The sequence below is a fragment of the Cuculus canorus genome, chromosome 5 (genome assembly GCF_017976375.1).
Source record: "Cuculus canorus isolate bCucCan1 chromosome 5, bCucCan1.pri, whole genome shotgun sequence".
Lineage (NCBI taxonomy): Eukaryota > Metazoa > Chordata > Aves > Cuculiformes > Cuculidae > Cuculus > Cuculus canorus.
In genome coordinates, this window is record NC_071405.1 from 67542276 (window position 1) to 67560137 (window position 17862).

General features: G+C 48.9%; 1 protein-coding gene across 1 annotated transcript; it reads left to right on the plus strand.

Moving 5' to 3' along the window:
* The first annotated feature begins 165 nt into the window (after positions 1 to 165).
* On the plus strand, positions 166 to 17002 carry DLST (dihydrolipoamide S-succinyltransferase). The gene is made up of 15 exons (XM_054068372.1): positions 166 to 318; positions 4248 to 4281; positions 5595 to 5643; positions 6705 to 6760; positions 7131 to 7205; positions 7571 to 7626; positions 8332 to 8443; positions 8941 to 9096; positions 9385 to 9470; positions 10153 to 10250; positions 12084 to 12214; positions 12783 to 12856; positions 13695 to 13778; positions 14317 to 14484; positions 14991 to 17002. The coding sequence occupies exons 1-15, from the start codon at positions 247 to 249 to the stop codon at positions 15123 to 15125; spliced, it is 1386 nt and encodes a 461-aa protein (XP_053924347.1). The 5' UTR covers positions 166 to 246; the 3' UTR covers positions 15126 to 17002.
* Positions 17003 to 17862: the final 860 nt, after the last annotated feature.

Consider the following 17862-nt stretch of genomic DNA (forward strand, 5'->3'; position numbering starts at 1 on the left):
CTGCCATAGGACTGTCCCTGCCCCACAGCCCCGTCCCTGCCCCACAGCCTCTGCCATAGAGCTGCTCTGGCTATTCTGCCCGCTCCCCCCCAGCCCGCGATGGTACCGCCCCCCAGCTGCTCTCTTCCCCCCCCCGTTCCGGATGGGTTGGTTCGGCCGCTCGCGCTTCCGGCTCGCGCCGGGCCTGTTTCCGGTGTCCGCCCTCCGGCTCCTCCCGCCGCCGCCGCTGCCGCCGCCGCCGCCGCGATGCTGCTGCTGCTGTGGCGGTCCCGCTGCCTCGGCCGGGCGCTGGGCCGCCCGTTGCGCGCGCTCCGGCAGGTACGGCCCCGCCGCGGGAGGGGGCGGGGCGGCACCGCCAAGGGCACCGGGACGCGTCTCCTTCCCCGCTTCTGCCCCGGCGGGGACACGGGCGGCGCTGCACCCCCACCCGCCTCGGGCCGCGCCCCCCGGCTGTACCCCCCACCCCTTGCTTTGGGCCGTGCTCTCCCGCGCCCGTCGTTTCCAGAGCAGCCGTCGGACGGATGCAAACGGCAGCGACCCGCGCTGGGAGCGCTCCTATCCGCGCCGGGCTGCGCCCCGGCAGCTGCCGCTCGCTGGCTTGTGGCCACGGCTCCCCTTTAAACGGCGAACGGGCATCGCTCCGTGTGCGTGCACGGAGGGCTGTGCGCGTGGGCGTGTGTGCGTGCACAGCGACAGCAGGAGGGAGGTCGCCTCCCAGTTGTGAAGCCTCAAAGCAGGAGGTTTGATTTTAGCCTTCGTGTGAATGCAGGCGAGCGAACCGTGACAGCTGGTTGTAACGGAGCCGTTTAACGCTGTCTGCTGCCCCATCGGGCTGCTGTGTGTTAACCGCTTGTCTCTGGGCGCTGCAGATGTCTGTTTATATGTGCCTGTATATAAAACTGCATTATAACCACTTTATAACCGACTATATACTTACATTGTGTTATATGTAGATACAAACTAATTATAGTGTGGTTTAAAATAAGCTTATTGAAGCAGCGTTTTAACAATAGCTTTGCCTGCTCTCAGTGGTGCTGTGTAATTATACAGAACAGGGAGGGGGAAGCCAGGTGGAATATTCAGACTTTTACAAAAGCAGTCTGTGCTTCGGGAGGTCAACAATGTGTAGCAGGGGTGTAAGTTTAGTTAACCCGGTAGATGTACTAAAGAAGTTGAGAACTCAAGATGGCAGTAGTAGCTTGATTTCCATTTGAGTAGGAATGTGGGAAGTAAGTATTGACAAGGCTTTTAGGAGAGAGAATGAAATGCCAGCTTGGCAAACCTCTGATGGGAGAAGTGAGAATGAGAAACGTGAAATTGAGAGGTGTAGGGCTGAATGGGAGAACAGTGAGTGAGCAAGAAATAACAAAGGTAGGGAAGGGTTGGCTGGATTTTGATGGTTTCATAAATACAAAAAGGCCTTGGATTTGTATATTGAGTAGAACTCACGAGCATCACTAGCCTGCATCCCAGCAGGTGAGACTCAGTGGAGGGGGCAGCTGTTGAAGGATGACCTGGATAAGTCCAGACAAGGGCTAATCTGAAAAACGATGGTTTGATCACGAGCTGTATTCAATGCTGTGAGAATCAGTTTATTCTGTTTATCTGGGGAAGAGTTTGTAAAGAACTTTTTCTTCCCTTTTGATCCTCCCCGTGTACTGGAGGAGTTCCCAGACTGTTGGCTTAGTTACAATGTTCTTTACTACTCAGAATTATCATCTCCGTCCTGTCTCAGCATCTGCTCTGTCATCCTATATATCATTGTGTTAAAAGCCGTGAAAGATGTCCAGTGGGTTTTTAGTATGTAGCAGTGGTTTGTGCTCGTCCCTGTTGCTAAAGCAACAACTTCTTTCCTTTGAAGAAGCCAGGGATGGAGAACCGATGGTTGCTTTGCCTGTCGTCAGAGCTGTCCAGTGCGGAATTGTTTTTTGGCTAAATCTCTTTTGCCAGTGTGGAAATTAATGGCACCCTCCTGCTCATTTTGCGTCCTTACCTGAACTGATCCACGTTCACGCTGCTGGAGAAGAAATCTGTAGGTCTACAGGCTGTCGCTTTAGCTGATGTGTTCCGTACTTTATTTTAGTGTGTAGTGACCTTCTGGAAGGTGACTGCTCCTTGAAAGGTGTGGTCTGGGACGATGTGTGCCAGGGTCACTTTGAGATAATAAGAGTTATAAAACCACTTTTCAGAAGTCATGTGAGCATGGGGGAAAAATTAATCACTTTGTACATGAGTCACTAGCTAATTAGACCAAGATTTATTTCTCCAAGCGAAGGCTATCTGTTTCAAGCGACCCAAAATTCTAATACCAGCTACCAAAAACCTGAATGTTTCCATTTTCACTGAAGAAGCTCCAAAATCAGGCAGAGGGCAGATTTAGCCATGTGATACCAGGAACAGGTGATTCCTCGGCAAAAAAGGAAACAGGAAGCAGTCCTGTCAGGCATTTCCTAGAGCTGCACAGGCGTACTGGCGATGCTGTATTTAAGAGATGGACACACAGTGGTTCCACAGAACGCAAGACAGAGGAATCTCAATATCTTATTAGTGGCGTCCTCCTCACGTTAGAGCTCTTTCTCTCATTTATTACCCTAGGAGACAGAAGGGTAGAGTGATACCATTTTTTTGCTTAATTTTGCAGCAGTTGTGGGCACAGACTTGGCATCTCTCATGGAAGGGCACTGCAGATGTGTGTTCTCACAATGATTTATTTTAGGACAAGCCTTCTAAGTTTTGGGGTTTTTTAACCTTATAAATTGGTCCCGAGCAAATAAAATTGGCTGTTTCTGCTTCAGTCTGAGGCTGTTCCTCTTTCTTAACAAGTTGTTGTCTGGAATTCTAGGAATACCTTTAACAATTGTTGTTATAAAGCACCCAGGAAAACATGAATTAGTAGAGGGGAACTCGGGTCACTTGACACATTATTTGTGATGTACTTCATTTTGTCTGGAGCACTACGGAAAGCAGGAACTAATGTATGTGCTGAGGATTGTAGTGCTTTAGATGCTTGACCGAGCGGAGTTAAGTTGAAGTTTTTCTTACTGATCCCAGCTTTGGGCTGGCTCTGCAGGAACCAGATCTGAGTTAACAGGGGGCCGGTGCTGCTTCGAGATAAAGTATTGTAGCGTTTGCAATGACTCTGCAAAGACTGCACAGTGCTCCCTGCTTTCCCTTCTCCAGCAGACCCTGCGGAAGCTGGTTTTGCAGGACTGTCGTTCAGCGATTGTTAGTCCCTGCGGTGGACCAGCCAGCAGAATAGCTGCTTGGCGCTGTGCTGCAGCTCCCGAGCTCTGCTGGACCCGTGCTTAGCAGCAGGTCAGCCTACCTGCCTGCATCCTCGGCCCAGCTTATCAACCCTGTTGAACTGCCAATCAGTTACTGAGTCGACTGTGCATTAATATCCAAGAAGCCAGATCCGTCAGTGAGTCTGGATAATGGAACAGCCAAGGGGTCAATCCCAGGCCTATTAGTAGTTTTGATTATATGAAGTGTTCACAATGTATTTGAGTCATCTTCATAATTACTGTGATCTTTTCGTATAGCTTTCAAAGAGTTCTTAGGTTCTTCAGAACTGCCGGTTCAATACTAGATGTATAATGACTATAGGGAAAGTAACGCGTATATCTTGAGGTATCTTTTACTTTTGAGGATGGTTACACTGAGCTAGGTGCACAGTCAATGATTACATGGTTATGAAGTGAAAAATCACCAGAGGATGGAATTTCTGGCTCACTGAAGGTGGTAGAAATTTTGCCATCAATGGAAATTCTGGTCTCTGTAGTTCAGAGGCTACATAGCCTTAAAACAAACAAACAACTCCCCCCGACAGGTGCTGCATTGGTGTTTGTAGGACTAAACATCATGGGATGTTTTTTCATTGTATCCAGTAGCAAGCCTTGACCTTCTCATTCCTAGCAAATTTTAGTGAACATGTCTTTAGAAATCTTTTCCTTCTTAAAGAGGAAAGTATGAGTGAGAAGGTCAAACCAGCTGGAGCCACAACTGAAAACCAAGTGCATCAGGTTTAACATCACTCCACGGGAAAGCATCCTGGAAGGAGACAAAGCAAAGAGAAAAGTGTAGGTGCTCTTACCATCTCCTGCTCTTGCACGCTGTGGGAAAGTAGCATTCCTGCAGCATGGAAATGGTGGGTTCCATCTCTGATCCAGGTCTTGTGGGAAAACCAAAGTTGTCCTAGGGTGGATCTGTCGTTTTGCAATACTGATAGTTCTTCTTCTCTCTGACAGGGGAACTGTACTCTGGCAAGATGCTCTCTGTCTGGTGAGTCTTACGTGTTTGTTTCACTTCAAACTACCTAGGCAGAACAAAGCAGATGATGGAAATTGTAATAGATTTGATTTTGGTTTATTTCTGTCATTTCTGTCATGAAGACAGAGTTGGTGAAATGAGCCGTGTTTCCATATGAGTGCCTCCTTTGTGCAGTGTACATGCTGCCCGATCCGTTCGGCTCTGGTGAAGATTTCGGAGCAGCAGCACACTGTATTTCAAGCATTGCAGTGCCTGAAACGCGTGCTGTTGGAGGGCCTAGCTCTTTGAAAAACTGCTTTGAAAATGATGGGTGGATGTTAAGTGGCATATCAAATCGAGTACGCCTGTGAACTGCTTTTCGGTGCTTAAACTGGATTTCTCCAGAGCTGTTTTTTCTAGCACAAAAAAAAAAAATCATAGCATTACATCACTCACTTCTGAGTCCACTTTGAGAAACCAGTTAAATCTGCTTACCTATTCCGATTTCTAGAGTTCCAGTGTCAGCTCTCTAGTAGGGGATGGTGTCAAAATTGTATTGCCTTTTTTAAAAAATCAGGTGTTGTGTAATTGAGATGATTACATTCTCCAGTTGCTATGCTGACTCTCTTTAAGATTAGTCTGGAAAACTGCCCAGTGCCCTGCAAGAGACAAAGGACAGGAGTTCAGTTTGTAATAAAAATTGCAGTATCAGGGCATGTGAGCAGTGTGGGAAGGGGACAGTGGGATATGTGAAACTGGGAAGCTGTGCATGTACTTAGCTGCTGTGAGTTTTAAAGACGTGTTCTTGTTACAGGATGGACAGAGAAGAGGGATGATGGTGGCTGCTCTGCCCTGCACTCTGTTTTATTCTTTTTTTCCTCCTTACCTCTCTGTGCAGCTGCGAGGCTTTCTGGGGATACCGCTTAAGGGACTGATGCCTTGCTCCTATTAGAAACTCCTTTGTATTGGTGGGGGTAACTCAGCAGCAGCTGAGGTTTTAGCAGTCCTGGAAATTTGCCTCCTAGCTGTTCCCTGGTTTTGATCTTACTGGAGTAGCTGCTGCTTTGTTTACCCTTCTCAAAGTTATCCTGATTAGCTTTGAGGTCAAGATACAACTTTTTTTCCCATCTCTATAAATTTAGATGAAGACAAGGCCACTGTTCTTGGCAAGCGCTGAGCAGGTTTGATGGCGTGGAGGTGCCTCTATATGGCTGTATTCCCAGTTAGTCCCGAGCTTCTTTCAGAGCGGACAGTGATGTCCTCTGCGGTCTTTTACCAGACAGGGACATTTGAGGGCTGGATGGCTGGATAATATTCCTTTGGGTTAACACCATTCTCATTCACAGGTGTGGCTGGGAGCCAGGGACTGGCTTACACCAACAGCCGGAAGCTTGTGTAAGTATCCCCAGGAAAGCTGGGATGCGTAGGGGCTGGGGCTGCCTTAGCCCTGGTAAGATCTAAGCGCTGGAAGGCAGGGTATGGGTGGCTGTCATAAAATCCCTGTGCACATCGTAGGAGTGTGGAGCTAGCCCTGACAGAATCCAGGTTTTGCAGATCGGAAACTGTGGAACGCTTAAAGAAAATAAGCTTTGTTTGGAACCAGACACTGAGGCAGGAAAGGGATAGTAATGAGGAGACTGCTGATAAATGGATCTCTAGCCTTTGGTTATCTGACTAGAAGTCTTGTTTGCTCTGTGTTGGCCTCCTGGTAGGATTTGTGTCAGGAGAAGTAGTGTGGTTCAGGGAACTCTTGTTCATATGTCAAGGTTTGGATTGCTGAACTGGTCTTGTAAAAGTTTATTTGGGGAAATAATGTTAAGATCATACACGTAAAAGCCTGAAATGTTGATCTGTTTGCACCAAGCAGCCTGTGTTAGAGGAAATGCTAAAGCTCATTTGCTTCAGATTTTCGAATGTGGTGTCGGTTGTTATAAAAATCATCCTTTGGGACATTTGGGATTACCAGGTCCCTGTGAAAGGACATGGTGGAGAGAAATAGCTATCTCTTGGATGTGTTTCCATAGGCAATTTATGGCGCTTTCTCTTTTTTTTGAGCAATCTAGCAACTTCTGTAGAGATGGCAGGCCTGATCTGGAGGTAAAAACTGGTTACTGCACTAGTCTTGGGCGTAGCGTTGGCTGGCTAGGTCAGCCTGTTGTCAGTATTTAAACCACAGGGTTTCTGTTGGGTTGTGCCCCTAAATTAAAATCCCATAAATGTCAGTTCTCACGAAGTTTCTAAGAACTCTAGTGATGGTAAGCTGTAATGTTTCCTTTCTTCTTAGTGGGATTGTTGCAGCTTGAACAGTAAGTAGGAGTCTTTTGGAACAAACGCATCAGAACAGCTGAGCAGCCTTTCGGATCAGTTAAGCAAATGTAAATTCTGCACTTGAGCTTAGTGCCAGCAGCCTCCAGAAGAACGTGCTTCTGTGTTCATACCTTTCTCTCTCTCTGCAGAGTAAATAGCTCCAGTGTCTTCACTGTCCGTTACTTCAGAACCACTGCAGTACGTAGTAAGTAAAATGTCAGGAGTCGGCGGGATGGCTCTTGTGCTACCTGTTGCTGTCCTGACAACGGCTGAAGCTACCTCGTCAATCCTTGGTCTAGACCCACTGCTGTCCTGCCTCAGTGGGTAGTTGAGGGCCTGTGTCCTGGGGCCCTAAAGATTTTGTCATGCATTCCTATCACAATGTGACTTTCAGTCGGATGGGAATTTCTCTTGTGTTTAGATGTTAAACAGTGTTGAAGCAAGGAGAAGTCCAGCATTTGATATCTGTTGACCCACACCCTCTAGTAAAGTCTTGATGACAAGAATGAAACAATTACATAAGTTTTGAGCGCTGGATGTATTCAAGTCTGTCTGTCTGTCTCTCTCTCTCACAGGAGACGATGTGGTTACGGTGAACACACCAGCCTTTGCAGAGTCAGTCACAGAAGGAGATGTCAGGTGGGAGAAAGGTAAGCAGTTGCCTCTTCCCTAAAATTCTCAGCACCGTTGCCACTGCACTGGACAGCTCAGGGGTGGATTGTAGCTCACTGGCTGACAGCCTGCTCTGTGGCTTTCAGTCCGAAGGGGCAAGAACTGCAGTTACTGCCTGGGCACCTCTCTGTTGTGGGTAATATTGGGTGAAGAGTGGTATTTTAGACTGGAATCAGACTCTGACTGTGCAGTAGATCAATTGTTTGAGCTAGACTTTTTCTTTAGAACTTGTGGAGAACTACGGTAAGAAAATTCTGGGTTAGTGTGGGAAACTGCTGTGGGTTAAGAGGGGAGGCTGGAGCACACCTCCCTCCTCACAGTGGTCTTCATATCTGTCATTCAGCTGTTGGAGACACAGTGGCGGAAGATGAAGTGGTGTGTGAGATTGAAACAGACAAGGTAGGAGTTTTATGGACCAAGACTTTTTCTAGTTCTGTAGCGGGTACCCTGTATGGCTTCTCTCCTGCTTGAGAGTTCCTAGAGCGTACAGGCCCTACCTGTGTCTCCTGCTCATGGAGAAAAGTTTTTCTCATCTAGCATGAAAGCTGGCTGTGCCTTAAGTAAGAATTACTTGATAACTCTTCCTTCCTCATACATTTGATTAAGCATCAGTTGTGCTGATATTTGTTGGAGCTGCAATTCCACTCCTTCTTCCAAATTCTGTGCTCTAAGCTTCGAAACCTGTTTGTTTTTAAACAGAGGAGAAATCTGCAGAGCCATGGGATGTCTTCGGATTGCTTTAAATTTAGCCTTTAAGTTTACTCACTCCTTAGAGGACTCTTAAGCTTTCAGATTCTTGCTGAAGCTCCCCGGCAAGTTCTTCTTCCCATGTTGCTGTCAGGAAGATGCTGGCAGCAGGTCAGTTCTTGATTGTACCCTGGAGCAGAAAGATCAGACTATATGTTACATTGGTGGCATCTCCTAAAACTTTTAAGTATTGGCACAAAATCTGGTGGAGGGTGTGAAAACTGGTGCAAATGGTGCAAGAGAGAACGGCTGTCTGTGCCAAACTACACTGTGTGCCTGCACATATTGGCATCTTAATTTGGGCACTTTTTCTCCATCCAGTGTTTGGGGGAACTTCACTGAATTTCCTTTTTGCAGACATCAGTCCAAGTTCCAGCCCCAGCAGCTGGTGTGATTGAAGCCCTTCTGGTACCTGATGGTGGCAAAGTGGAAGGGGGGACACCTCTGTTCAAACTCAGGAAAACTGGAGGTAAGTCAGGCATGTATAACTTGTACAGGCCTTTCTGTTTCCACCAGTCTTTTTTTGAAGATGGGAAGGAGAGACATTTAGAGGGATCCTGAGAAAGGCTAAATATTTCCTCCATCTGTCTCTTGTAGCTGGAAGAAAATACTTCTGTTATCCATTAGAAAATCATAATTTTATTCCTTCAGAGGAGGGAAATTTCCTTTTGCTCTCTCTGGAGGAGACTAAAGTTAGTTGAGAGTTTCCCTGATATAACTGCCTTATCCGCCGCCTTCTCTTCAGTATACAGTCTCCTGCACAGTGAGGAGACCTAAGGAGTTGATGAGTAAAACACGTTCACCATCGGATCCTCTTACTGACAGGTAGCTCCTGTCAGTTCAGTAGTGTTTAGAAAATAAAGGTGCTCTGCCAGAGGATTAACTCCTGATAGGTTGTTTGAACACAGAGATCCTTGACGGTGGAGGCTGTCGTTGCCCTTACCATGTTTTTTTGTTGTCTTTCAGCTGCTCCCGCCAAAGCCAAACCAGCAGCAGCCCCCCCTCCTCCTGCAACCCCTGAACCTGTAGCTGCGGCTGCTCCTCCCCCTCCGGCAGCCCCGATTCCCACTACAATGCCACCAGTGCCGCCTGTGTCACCTCAGCCCATCGACAGCAAACCAGGTGAGGCAACAACCATTTTCTCCTATTTTCAAGCCTCTCTTCCCTGGAGAGAGCACATAAGGTAAAAGACAGCAACCGGTCTGGCGTTTATGGTAAAGGCCTCCCCGAGTTATTTCCCAGCGTGCTCCAGACTGGAGAGCTCAGCTATGCCTGAAACCTGCCCAGCCCAATCCAAGGCCTCTTCCATGATGTGTTGCTTGAGCAAGGAGCTCAAATGGGCTTTCTACGTCAGGACACTGTGACGAAGCCCTGGCTTCCCTTTTTGACTGATGTGTTCTTTACCCTCAGTGTCTGCAGTGAAGCCGGCTGCAGCCCCAGCGGCAGCCCCTCCTGGGGAGGCAGTGCCCAGCAAAGGTGCCAGATCAGAGCATAGGGTAAGCTGTGGGAATAGGGGCCTTGCCAGCTCTTCCGTTGCTGAGCGACAGTCTATTCTGGCATAAGCCTTGAGCTTCCCAGATGTGTCCGTACCTACCTGTTCTCATCCAGCTCAGTGGGGCTCTAACACATGGGAAAATTCTCTACAGGAGGGCACCGTTTAGGGGTGGGGTGGAGGAAGAGCCAGGTCCAATCTGACAGAGGTGTTTTCTATGCAAAAATCTTGTCTCCAGCTCTGCTGACTGAGCGCAGAAGGCTCAGTGTGATCTGCTTGGTCTGTCCATGAACCCTCAGCAAAGGGCTGAGGCTGTTGCAGCTGCCTTGTATGTTCTTCAGAAAACTGGATTCAGCAGCCTACTTTCTTAGCAGTCTTGTTTTTCTCACATTAAACCTACGCATGCCTGGAGGTCCCGAGGAACACATAGGATCAGAAGTAGTTATGCTGTGAGGAGTTTCAGCACTGCTTTTCAAGTGAACTCTGTGTTGAGCTGGGCAGCTCTGTAGTGGAATCAACTCCTCAGACTGTCATGCTTTTCAGGGAGATGTGAAGTGAAAACCCTGGCCCTATGGGTCTATTACTAGTGAACCAGGCAGCAAGAAGAAGGGCCTTTTGAGTTTCTTGTGGATTTTGCCCTTTGGACAAATTGAGGCAGCTTCTGCTTATATCTTTTTAATTTTCAGGTGAAAATGAATAGGATGCGTCAACGTATTGCTCAGCGGCTGAAAGAGGCTCAGAATACTTGTGCCATGCTGACCACTTTCAATGAGATCGATATGAGGTGAGGAGCAGACCTCTTTTCCCCTTACAAGTAGAAACAGGTGCAGGCAGTCATCTTTAAACAGCAGTCAAGACCTTGCTGATTCTCTTTGGAGAAATTGGCAATGTGTCTTTTTGGGACCTCTTTCTTTTATGTGTACCAGTGTCTGTGCAGCTTCGTCAGGGCCATGTTGGTGTTCCAGTGTAGCTGCCTAATGGCCTGTCATTCCTCAGGAGTCGTCTGCTGCTCATCAAAGGGGCAGTCTGATTCCTCACCTGTTTGGCTCTTGTTTGAGGGCTGGTCGATGTTAATCGGAAGACCAGGAGTAACTAGTATCACTTGTATAGTGGCTATTAGAAGGTAGCAGGTTGTAGCATCTCCTTTCTGCCACCACAACCAGGCTACTACATTTGGAGGTGGGCATATTTAATTTCTAATGAGGTGATTCCACAAGGCTCCTCAGCCTTTCAGGTGGACATCACATAGATCTGAAACCTCTGCTGTTGGATGGTGCAGCTTTCCGGAGACAGACTAGCATCCTTCCTCATCCCTTCCGGGCGTGTGGGGGTCTCCTGACCGAAGTGCTTGCATGGACTGAGCGCACTAATGGCTTTGGAGGGTGGACAGCTTATGTTACAGTGCATTAAGGGGAAATTGTGCCCAAATCAAATTGCCTTGTGAAATCCTATTCTCCTCCTTAAGACAAAACATGTAAATATTTGGGTCTCAGAACAATAAGGTTGGCAAAATAGTCTTGATTGGAGGGGAAGTGCTGCAGCTTTATCTCCTCTCAGAGGCTCATCGAGGTGTCGCTTTACGCTGCCCTGAGGCTCTCGTTGCATCTGGTAATCTGGTTTGGATTGATTGCTGTGAGGTTGACTGGTGAGGACCTGTGCTGGGGCCTCCTGTTTCCCAAGAGGGGGGCAGCGTCTGAAAGGAGGAAGCCTTAATGAGCTGGTTTCATAGCAAACCTTGTCCTCATTGCTGCAGTTCTTGTGTCTTGGGAGGCACTAATGTCTTTGGGTGGTAATCTTAGCTCTAAACAAGGTTAGATGCAGGAAAACAAACACTCTAAACCATGGAGACCCCTGCCCCTTGCTGCAGGGTCTTTTCAAAGACTTAAGGTCTCTGGAGTGGGGAGAGATCTACGACGTAATTCCACAGCATATGGTATTAGCATGGAATAAGCAGAGCTTGTAGCCACAGCTTGGTTGGCTTTTGGTAAATGGCTTCCGTTCTAAACAGCGGGGAAACATGATTAGTCTGGCTGTGGGTGGGCTGGCACCCACTGCCATAGCATCTGGGAAGATTTATTTCATATTCACTTAACTCACAATGCTGTAGAGTTGGCTATGGAGGCATCATCACACTGACTGGCTCTGGACTTGCACAATGATTTAAATATTTTCCCTCGATCGTCGTGCATCTTCTCTGCTCATGGCATTTCCTTTTTTTTTTCACCCTTCTGAGGTTGGCCCAGCCATGCTTGCAGTTGCCGTCTGTGGTGCCGCACTGGTTTCTCCAGAGAATTGGTGGCAACATCAGGCCTAATCAGAAAATATGCCACGCCCCATCTGCTTGGCCGTATGGGCCACACAGATTAACCCCGTTAACCCTGTCCTGTTGAGTTTGTGGTCCAGGACCAGTTCCTGTTGGATCCTTTGGCAGGGGCCTTCGAGCCACCTTCAGCCAACTTCACCTGTGACATTAGAAGGATTTTTCAGTAGACCAGAGTTTTGCCAGTTGGTGGTGCACGCTTCCAGTTCTTGGAGCTGGTGCTGAAATCTTCTACAGAGTAAAGGAGCAGTGTTTTCTTGGACTGCCTGCTGACTGGCATTATTATCTCTTTTGCAGCAACATCCAGGAGATGAGAGCTGTACACAAGGATCCCTTTCTGAAAAAGCACAACCTGAAACTAGGTTTCATGTCAGCTTTTGTGAAAGCTGCAGCTTTTGCTCTGCAGGACCAGCCCGTTGTGAATGCAGGTGAGTGGTGACCCGTGCTGGTGAGTTGCACGTCTGACCAGTGAATGTGGCAGAGCTGGGGAAAGCAGGTGGTCAAGTCCATGGCAGGGCTAATAGCTTGGACAATCAAGTCAAATACATAGGAAAAACGAGGACAGTGCTGCATGCTGCTGGTGATCTTGCTACTGCCACTTAGGTAGGTAGTGGACAGCTTGCTAAGAGGGGCTTTATTAGGAAGGGGTTGCCAGGAATGTGTCTGGGGCCATGTATGTGCTTCCCGCAGAGGGCAGAGCCTGCAGGTTGGTGTAGAAGTAGCTGCTGTAGGTGTAGTGCAATTCCTTGGGGATGTCAGAGTTGCTTGCTGAAACTCAGAAGAGGAGAATAACCAAGGGGATGTCTGAGGGGGCTTGACCTGTCTCGACTGTGTTTCGTTTCTGATGCTTCTGCAGGTGCAGTGAGGGCTCATTCTTCTCTGGACTATGTTTGAGCTAGAGATGAGCGAGTTGTTACCATTTTATGGCTACTTCTGGCCTGATGAGCCCTTGATATTGGGTACTGCACGTCTAACACAGCTATTTTCTCCTTCCAGTGATTGATGACACGACCAAAGAGATTGTATACAGGGACTATGTGGACATCAGTGTCGCTGTAGCAACTCCCCGGGTAGGTACTTCGGATGCTTTGGCCATGCTTTGTGCACCCTTGGGGCTGGGGTGGTCACATACTTTGAGCCAGCTCAGCTGCAGCAGAAACTTATGAGACCGATCTTCTAAATGTGGATTGCTGAGATGGGTTTTGGGAGAAGATGGAGAACCAAGAATATTCTGTCACTGTACTAGGAGATGTAGTACAAGGTCAATCTAGCTGTCATTGGCTAATGAGTAGGGCTGAGTTAGGGAAACCCTTTTTTTTTTCATGGATCCATGAGGATATGGCATAGACAGCAAAAGCTTTGTGTGTCCTGTCCTTTGACTAACACTGCTGTGCTGTTCCACCATTTCTGTAAATGACATTAATACTTCAAAGAGATGTTCCTGTCCAGGGAGAATGTGGGATGGAGATACAGATGAATTAGTTGGTTCTGTTGTGTGTCAGAGGTTTGGCCAGGACTGAAGTCCTATCACTGCTCCCAAAGTCTTGAGGAGGTCCAGCATAAAGGGACTTCACTCTTCTTGCAGAGAAAGAGGCGGCAGCTGCACTCTGCCCAGTGCCTTGCCTGCTTTTATGGACATGGAGCTGGATCCAAACGGACCTGGTTGATTTTATGTAACAGGTTTACAAAGGCAAAGATGATGTCTCATTTGTGGTGTCGGCCCTTGGTGTGTGTCGTGCCAGGCTTCTCAGCAGGCTGTCAGGGCACGAGGCAGCTCTGCTAGCCACCTGCTGTGTGCTGAGAAGGAGGCAGGAGCTCTGCTGGGCTGAGGCCAGGCTTCTGCCACATAACGGTTAGCCGTGTGTCGCTGTGGTGAATTTGCTGATCATGCATGTTCCTTCTCCGTAGGGTCTTGTAGTCCCTGTCGTTAGGAACGTAGAAAACATGAACTTTGCTGACATCGAGCGTGCTATCTACGAGTTGGGGGAGAAGGTAAGGAAATTTGGGATTTTTCCTGAAAGTGGCTGGGAGGCATAGGAAGAATTGGGGGTGCTGGAGAGGCATGAATTAATTCAGTCCCTCTGTGTCGTCATCACTGACCTCTAACACGCTCAGTCGTGCTGTGAGGAGTGATCCAGTTACATCGGTAGCTGTGTCCATGCCTTACAGGGCAGGCCTATCTCCTTGTTGCCCTTTCAGAAGACCACAGACTGTATCTTAGTGGCATGGTGTGTCTTCACCTTTGTCTTTAGAGGCCAAGACTTAATGCCCTGGGGTAGAAGTCCCTGTGTCTGTTGCAAAAGCAGGAATCATAAGCAAAGGCAAGAGAATCCTTTCCCAAAGCCAGTAAATGTTCACATCTAAAGACAGGATTCATTTTCGAGTAATTTGTGCTGGTTTTCAGCTGGACAGATCAATAAGTGAAGCTCTTGCCATCAGTATTTATTCCTGGAGAGGGTGAATGTCCAAACCCTTGTCTTTTGCCTTCTGTGATCTATGTGGCTTCATAAGACCTTATTTCTTTTTGTAGGCACGGAAGAATGAACTGGCCATTGAAGACATGGATGGTGGCACTTTCACAATCAGCAACGGAGGGGTTTTTGGGTCACTCTTTGGGACACCTATCATTAACCCACCCCAATCTGCCATCTTAGGCATGCATGCCATCGTCAACAGGCCTGTGGCGGTGGGAGGCAAGGTAGGTGGAGCTCCACAGGAGGTTTCAGTGAACAGAGGGGAGCACTCAGTGGGAGGAGGACCACAGCCCATGTGCTTTTGCTAGGAGGTTGGCGTCAACTTCTAAAAGGCTTTACTGTGAAGAAGGAGCAGGGAGGAATGGGTGTAGGACAGCTTTGCTGGCACTGGTACTTGCCTGAGGTGTGCAGGGCACCTTGTTCCATCCGTGCGGGAGAGAACTGGAAAACCTGCTTAGGTGTAGCGGGGAGGAGGGGGCTGTAGCCTTTGTGCTAGAGAACGGCTCCAGAAAGGGACGTGGTCTTGTGTGGTGTGGACCTAGCCTGGCTGGTGGTCGATGCCTGGGGGAGTGAGTGTGGGTGGGTAGTCCTGCAGGCAGGACACATCCAGGAGGTCCTGAGCCCTGGATTTGGGAGAGGAAAAAGCCAGTTCTTCCCTGAATTCACAGGAGGGCAGCATGCAGGTGTTAGGGCTCAGCTCACTAATGCCTGTCTTATTGCTTCCCTTCAGGTCGAGGTGCGGCCCATGATGTACGTGGCGCTGACGTACGATCACCGGCTGATTGATGGCAGAGAGGCAGTGACTTTCTTGCGCAAGATCAAGGCAGCAGTGGAGGATCCCCGCGTGCTGCTGCTTGACCTGTAGAGCAGCCACACCCCCACACAACCCGCCCAGGGCAGGGCTGCAGCACCAGCAGGGGCAATGCAGGGCATTCAGGAACTGGTAGGGGTCATTCCAGTCTCCCTCTCTCCGCTGTGAGCGGAGCTGTCCTAGAGGGAATTGTGGGGATAGCTCCTACCTCCTTTCCTATTCTATTTAACAAAGTTTATCTCTCACGAGGATTGCTGTGCAGTGGGCCAACCACTGAATGGCACTGCCTTTCCAGAGCCGTCTGTATGGCATCCTCTCCCTCAAAGCACCAAACTCTCACCTCTAGCTTGTCCTATACCACTGGAAACTGCTTATTGCTGCTGTGCTAGGGTACCCTATCCTGCCGCTTCAAGGCGGGTTCAGCTTTATTTCCTAGCACTGAGGTTTCTGGGAGTGAGAGGAGAGGAAAAGCCACTGTTCTGTCTCTGTGTTGCTTGAAAACATTTCACACTCGTCTGTCTCGCAAGGGCAGTCTGGGAACCTCTGGGCCACTTGCAGCACAAGTTGTGATCAGAGCAGGGCTCGAGGTAGGTGTCACGCCCCTGTCAGTGCCCTAGTTACACTCCCTCCACAGACAGGAATGTAGCAGTGGCAGCTCCCCGGCTTTCCCTTGGAAGTTGTCTTTCTCCAGGCTGGTCACTGTGGCATGAATGTTCATGTCTGGGTGGGCAGAGCCCGGGACTTCTGTGGAGGTAGCACTGTTCTTAGGGGGACAACCCTTTCACCATTACAGGCCCAACACGGTGATGAGAACCAAGCCCTAGCAGTTGTCCTTGAATTCATGGCTCACTGACAGTGGATCTAACTGCTGGCTTCCTGCGTGCAAGGGCTTGGCCTGCTACCAGCAGAGACACAGCTGGGGAGGGCCAGGTCTTTAAATGTAATGTATGTCCCAGCCCACGGCTGCTGGTTTTGGGGGGAGGGGGGCAGTCCTTAATTCGATAGCGCACACATGTATTGGGGAGTGAGGGGGTTGCTAGTGCCTGCAGAGTCTATTACTCTTACCCTCTACACAGAACTTGTAACTAAAATGTTTAACACAGCGGATTTTAAATGAAATAAAACTGGGCAATGACTGCAAGGTGAGGTGTGTTTGAGGGGTGAGCGGCAGCTCCTGGGTGAGAACTCTGGCATCAGCAGCATCCCTAGTGTAGCATAAGCATCTATGTTAGCTAATGGTGAGAAAGAAGAGGGAATGGGAGATGGACCCATCCCTGGTGGTTCTAAACTGAGGCTTCTCTGGCTGTGAACTATACTGTCCTCAAAACCTCTTTGGCACAGAATTGACTCTTCCCAGCAAAGATGAAGTTTTCAGGGCTGGAAATGATCCTTTTCTTGGTCTAGCCACTTAACGGTTACAGATACCAAGGAAATCCCAGTGTTTGCTAAATGCTTTGATGGCCAAGAGGGAGAACTGGGATAGGCTCTGAAAGGTGTGGAGCCAGGCTGGTTGTAAATCATGAAAGTTTGATAAAGGCTGTTAGGGGCTGCAGAGAGAGGAAGGAGACAAGATCAAAGAATTGTAAAGTAAAAGCTGTCTGTGGTGCTGAGAGCATTTCCCCAAGGAGCTATTCACGTTGGAACAATATGAAATTGTTCTTGGATCACAGCAGGGTTTTTCCAGCTCTGACATCAACTTCGGCAAATTGTTTGCCCTTCTCAACTACGAGTGAAGAAGGCAGCCCCTTTTCACAGAAAATGATTGCACTCACAGCTGTCACGCTGGCAAAGAGGAGAGCAATTCCTAGTACTGGTTCCTCCAGCTTCCTGGCAGCTGTCGAGATACCCGTGCTTGAAGTCAGCTTTCCTCTGACTGTCTGGGGTTGAAGTAGATGAAGAGCAGAGGGAGAAAAACCACCTTTCCCATGCTGCAAAGGAAAGAGTCGAGTTTGCCCTTGCACAAATGTGTTGAGTGAAAGGTTCTGATTAAAAAATGCTGCTGGCATTCTGCCCTCCATGCTGGTTTAGAATACAGACGGCCCACCCTGACTTCGTACACGAGCCAGGCAAAAGGCAATGCCTGTGTTCTTACTGGAGCTGCAATAAATGAGGCCTCTGGACTACCCAGGAAGTGAATGTAGTCAAACTCTTAAAATGATGCAGCCCAGAAAACTGCCCAGCTCTCCTCTTGGGACTCGCTGTAGAAGGTCGTACAGCTGCTGTGCTTGAAGCTTCCTCCTGGGTGATGCCCAGGGTGCTTTGTTGCAAGAACCCATGCTGTGGCTCCAGCTGCAGGCCTGAGTCAGTCCTGCTGAGCCACCCTTGAATCACAGGACTAGGAGGCTGGTGGCCAAGGGTGGCCAAGGCCCATTGCTGATGGGTTCAGCCTGCGCAGGCTGCCTGAGGGAAGCCCAAGGCCTGGCTGCCTCCAGCATCGTGTCTGCCCTGGCGTTCATGGTCAGCTCCTTGGTTAGTCCTTTTGCTTCTGCACAGCTTTCAGGGTGTCCCCTGCCTTTGCTGGGTTCAGAAATGCGTTTCTCCTAGGCTCTGCTCCCCTCTGGTGGACAAGCAGTCCTGCTGCTGCCCAAGAGCCAGGTGTTAGCACTAGTGGCAAACAGCTGCTGGAAGCAGCAATTAATGTTGCCATTAATTCCTTACTACTGGGGCCGAGTGAGCAATGGGACTGCGTGCTGGGAGAGGCCAAAAATACACCACTGCATTGCTAGCTCATCCTCCAGCCTATGGCTTGTCCTGCACGAATCAGCTTGGCAGCCTCTGGCGTGAGCTGTTA

What these genes read in the sequence shown, in the direction of transcription:
- DLST (XM_054068372.1), top strand. Translation starts at nt 247, where the DNA reads ATGCTGCTGCTGCTGTGGCGGTCCCGCTGCCTCGGCCGGGCGCTGGGC. An exon ending in GTGAGATTGAAACAGACAAG is followed by an intron (nt 7,627 to 8,331) that starts GTAGGAGTTTTA and finishes TCCTTTTTGCAG; the next exon opens with ACATCAGTCCAAGTTCCAGC. An exon ending in CCAGCCCGTTGTGAATGCAG is followed by an intron (nt 12,215 to 12,782) that starts GTGAGTGGTGAC and finishes TTCTCCTTCCAG; the next exon opens with TGATTGATGACACGACCAAA.